Genomic DNA, 4,009 nt, shown 5'->3' with positions numbered 1-4,009 from the left:
CCGGCCTCAGAGGATAGCTCACCTGTCACGAACTGCCCAGTCCATTAAAACAGAAATATAAACGTCTTATTGTTCATTACACGTCCTGAAATGGAGCCTGACATTTGGTATGTTTGGAATCTGGAAGAAGATTTCTCCTCTGAACCTGGCATAGTGAAAAAAAACGAATAAACATGTTTCAGATGTTCTGATCTTTGCCTTTTCCTGCCCTCTTTTACCTCTTTGGACATGTGGGATATTTAGATGGAACATTAATGTGGACAGCCTAATGTGGATGTTCCCTCCTCAGATGGTTTCATTTTCATTTCCAAGAACAACAACTCCTTAGGTTTGTCTTGGGGCCTCCAGATCTCTGTCATTAAGCCCTATCTGAGCTGGTAAAATGTAAACTTGCATGTGTGTGTGTGTGTGTGTGTGTGTGTGTGTGTGTGTGTGTGCGCGCGCGCGCGCGCAGTACATCACACCAGGTTTTATATTATTCCAACCCTCTATCCAAATCTTTGATAATCACACTCAGGACTCAGAAATCATGTCGTCCATTTAGTTTAATATATACATTAAAATAAACTATTTACAATATATAAAAAGGTTCTATTTACAAGGCAGTACATTGATTCAAGACACAAACAAACACATCTTATTGCCAGAGACTGTGTAGCCTTTTGTCAATCAGGTGGAGCTGAGATGGCAGGCACTTCTGTGAGACTGGAAGACCCTGACTTCAAATACTAACAGACACGACATTCAGTTCAAGACTTCGAGGAGGACAGAAGGGCAGTTTTGGAACAAAACCTTGTCTCAAAGCTTATTTCATGTGCTGCTTTCAATATAACACACAGAGGAAAACTTTGGTTGTCTTTTTGCCAGTAGAAGGTGTGGCACTCGTAAAGTGTGTAATAATGCGATATAGAAGGCACTAATGATGAAAACACAAACAAAGCATCACTCTTCAAAGGATTGTCTGCTTCCAGTCGCTTCAGTGGCATGTGCCCGACATGTTGAGTGGATTGTTCCTTTAATTTGTTGTCCATAAACAGCATTTCTTGAAAAAAAAAAACAACAACAACGTAGTACCAGCTACATAAAAACACTGTGAACAGGATTCTTCTGTTTCTGTCAGATCTGCCTGTGCTTGCTTGTTTGTGGTTTGCTTGTTTGGGGTTTGCTTGTTTGTGGTTTGCTTGTCACTTAAATTCACAAAAAGAACATTTAAATAGATTTTTCATTTGCGTTGTCTTATTTTTCTTTTTAACAGACTAATCTGTGAGCGTCTCATCTTAATGTTTAATTAGCCCCAATGAAAAGTCACTATAATATTCCTATAATATATATGGATATTATAGTGTAGTAAATAGTGGCCTCATCATACTGTATGGCAGCTTATGTACCACTATACTTAATACTCCTACAGGAACCTGCATCCATACATCTGCATAGCATCCTTCTACAGCTGATCATAGGATTATTATAGTTCTTCTTATCGGGTTGTGCATAGAAGTCCTCGTCTGTTTCCTGTCGTCCTTCAGGCCTTTCCTCACATGTGCCTTTTCATGTGCAGCGCCAGGTGGTCAGACCGGGAAAAAGCCCGCTCACACAGGTGACACTGGAACGGCCGGTGTCCCGTGTGCTTCCGGAAGTGACGCGTGAGCTCGTCGGAACGAGCAAACTTCCAGCCACAACCCTCCCAGCTGCAGTGGTATGGTTTCTCTCCTGTAAGCAGAAAGAACAACCGTGACTGACGATAAGAGGGAGGCTGGTAATGATGTGTGTCGAAATGAAGCTTCCACCACGTTGACCCTTGCAGATCTTACCTGTGTGCGTCCGCAGGTGCGCCTTCAGGTGGGAACTCTTGGTGTACGTCTTCCCACAGCCAGTGAAAGTGCAGGTGTGCGTCGCAGTCCGTTTCCTCGGCCAGGACCGGCGACCCCTCTTCGGCTTGGTGTCCATCAACTCCAGTGGGGATGACGGCGGGGTGAGCAGCACCCGCTGACCGGCCGCCGGCTGCTGCTGCATGCTAACGGCCGCGTCCTCTCCGAACATGCCGGGGAACTGGTGACGGTGGTGAGCCGCGGGGAAGGGGAGCTGCATCCCCGCGTGCTGGTGAGGAAACCCCCCGGGCGCGCTGCGGTGGTGAGGGTGGAAGCTCTGCGGGAACGTCAGCGAGGTGGAGGTGCACATCTGGGGCTGCTGGCACTCAGAGCTCATCAGGTCGTCCGGGCTGAGCGGCGGGGTCATGCTGCCCATCGCTGCCTGCGGGGAGTTGGCCAGCCGGGGCTGCTGCTCATACGACATCATGCAGGAGACGTTGCCTTCGTGTTTGATTTTCGTGCAGCTCTGAGGCACCAGACCCATGACGGGTCCGTACGTGTCCATTGAGGCGGGCTCAACTTTAATGCTTGGGTGTTCGGGGAATAAATCCTGAGAGGTATGGAAAGGCGTGGAACTGATCAAGAATCTCCCCTGGATACTGGGGCTGCTCCCGGGGAGGAAGCTGCTGTCCACGTCGGAGCGAAGGAGCTCCGCCATCAGGCTGCTGTAGGGCGGTGGAGGGCTGCTGATGTCCGGGACAGAGGTGTAATTGGCCGGCTGCTGGGGCATCCCGGTGTGCTGCTGCTGATACACGGACACCCCGGACTCCTGAAGTCGATAGGACTCTGTTAACGTCCCGACAACTGGCGCGCTGTCGGAGCCGGCGGTGTTTGCGAGAATAAATTCAAGATCCAAGAACTTGTCCAAGTCCTCTTCATCTTTTCTGCGCAGGCAGCTGCTGTCGGTGTCGGGCGCGCCGCTCATGACGCCCTTCCACCTCTGCAGCCGGGATGAAGGAGCACAGTTAGTTCGTTTCAAAATGTAGAGGTTCTTTTCACAGCCCTATCAGATGACTCATTTGACTAATTCACGTCAGTAGAATAAACACCGAGAAAGGCTGAATATTATCAAGAAACATTATAACAGAGAACGACTTCAACTGCTGCTTAAAAAAAAAATTCTGAATCCAAAGTTTAAAAACTTAAAAACATTACGACAAGATACCACGTGTGTTATTAAATGTCCGGCTGATAACAGCAAAACAAGTGCATGAAGCTGCATAAACCACCACATCGCACTGCAAAAGTAAATATATAAAGAGCGCAACTTACATCTTCCCAGCATTTCTCCTTGTGGTTTGCAAACGTAGAGATTGATGGTAAAATGATCCCACTCAAGGCCATTTCCACGCGTTATTATAAATATCTGAAATATTCCTTAATTATTGAGAAAAGGCACTTTTTCTGTTTTAAAGAAAGTCACAAGTGTCCGCTGAGTCTCCAGAAAAAGCTACAGAGCGCGTTACTTCTTCTGCCGTCCGATGTGCTGCTGCTTCTCCCTCCTGTGCAGCTGAGCGTCTGGAAGGAACTGCTTTCTTCGAAGTATCGCAGCACAAATTAGACCAATGCGAGGCTGGGGTAAGGAAGCGCGTCCAGGATGGGGACACTGCGCACCAACCAGCCCCCTAAATATAGCCTCGGTATAAAAGTCCGAGTTTTCCTGAGAGTCAGAGACACAGAGCTGGTGAGAGAGTCGGAGGAGGACTGTTACGGAATGCTCTCTCCGCCTTGCTGCGGGCAGCTACTTAACCTTCGCTGGGAGGAGAACTGCCCGCCCCTCCGTCAAACCTGTCCAACAACTGGCAGGGCAGAGAGGGAGAGAGACCGCCCCGTACCCGCACTAAAGGACAAAAATAAGCAATTAACACGTTGTTGAAAAATGAGCAACGAAAACGATACTGAAGGGGCACACAAGCTTCACGAAGAGGAAGCAATAGGCTGCAGGTGCCGTGCGTATTCGCATTTGGCCACAGCGCGCTTTTACGCACACAAAGACTGCGGCATTTCCCCCAATAATGACCGTGTTCTGGCATGTTTGCTTCATTTATTTAATTGTTTTACTGGGTATATGACAACAACAAACACAAATGTCTCACTCTTTGTCACAGCATGAGCAGAGTCAGCATGATGCGCGCGCCAGG

The 4,009-nt window shown here is 48.2% G+C and overlaps 1 protein-coding gene across 1 annotated transcript; it reads right to left on the bottom strand.

Moving 5' to 3' along the window:
• Nucleotides 1–527: 527 nt before the first annotated feature.
• LOC138199103 (Krueppel-like factor 2) lies at nucleotides 528–3,573 on the bottom strand. The gene is made up of 3 exons (XM_069151045.1): nucleotides 3,141–3,573; nucleotides 1,812–2,808; nucleotides 528–1,710 (listed from the first exon to the last, which is right to left on the bottom strand). The coding sequence occupies exons 1-3, from the start codon at nucleotides 3,210–3,212 to the stop codon at nucleotides 1,535–1,537; spliced, it is 1,245 nt and encodes a 414-aa protein (XP_069007146.1). The 5' UTR covers nucleotides 3,213–3,573; the 3' UTR covers nucleotides 528–1,534.
• Nucleotides 3,574–4,009: the final 436 nt, after the last annotated feature.

The sequence above is a fragment of the Embiotoca jacksoni genome, unplaced genomic scaffold, assembly GCF_022577435.1.
Source record: "Embiotoca jacksoni isolate LCO1_2020_lvr unplaced genomic scaffold, fEmbJac1.0.p SCAF_16, whole genome shotgun sequence".
Classification (NCBI taxonomy): Eukaryota; Metazoa; Chordata; class Actinopteri; family Embiotocidae; genus Embiotoca; species Embiotoca jacksoni.
Note: the sequence above shows the minus strand (reverse complement) of the source record. Positions and strands in the feature narration are given on the sequence as shown.

What these genes read in the sequence shown, in the direction of transcription:
- LOC138199103 (XM_069151045.1), bottom strand. Translation starts at nt 3,212, where the DNA reads ATGGCCTTGAGTGGGATCATTTTACCATCAATCTCTACGTTTGCAAAC. An exon ending in AGGAGAAATGCTGGGAAGAT is followed by an intron (nt 2,809 to 3,140) that starts GTAAGTTGCGCT and finishes TCCCGGCTGCAG; the next exon opens with AGGTGGAAGGGCGTCATGAG. An exon ending in GCACCTGCGGACGCACACAG is followed by an intron (nt 1,711 to 1,811) that starts GTAAGATCTGCA and finishes TTCTGCTTACAG; the next exon opens with GAGAGAAACCATACCACTGC.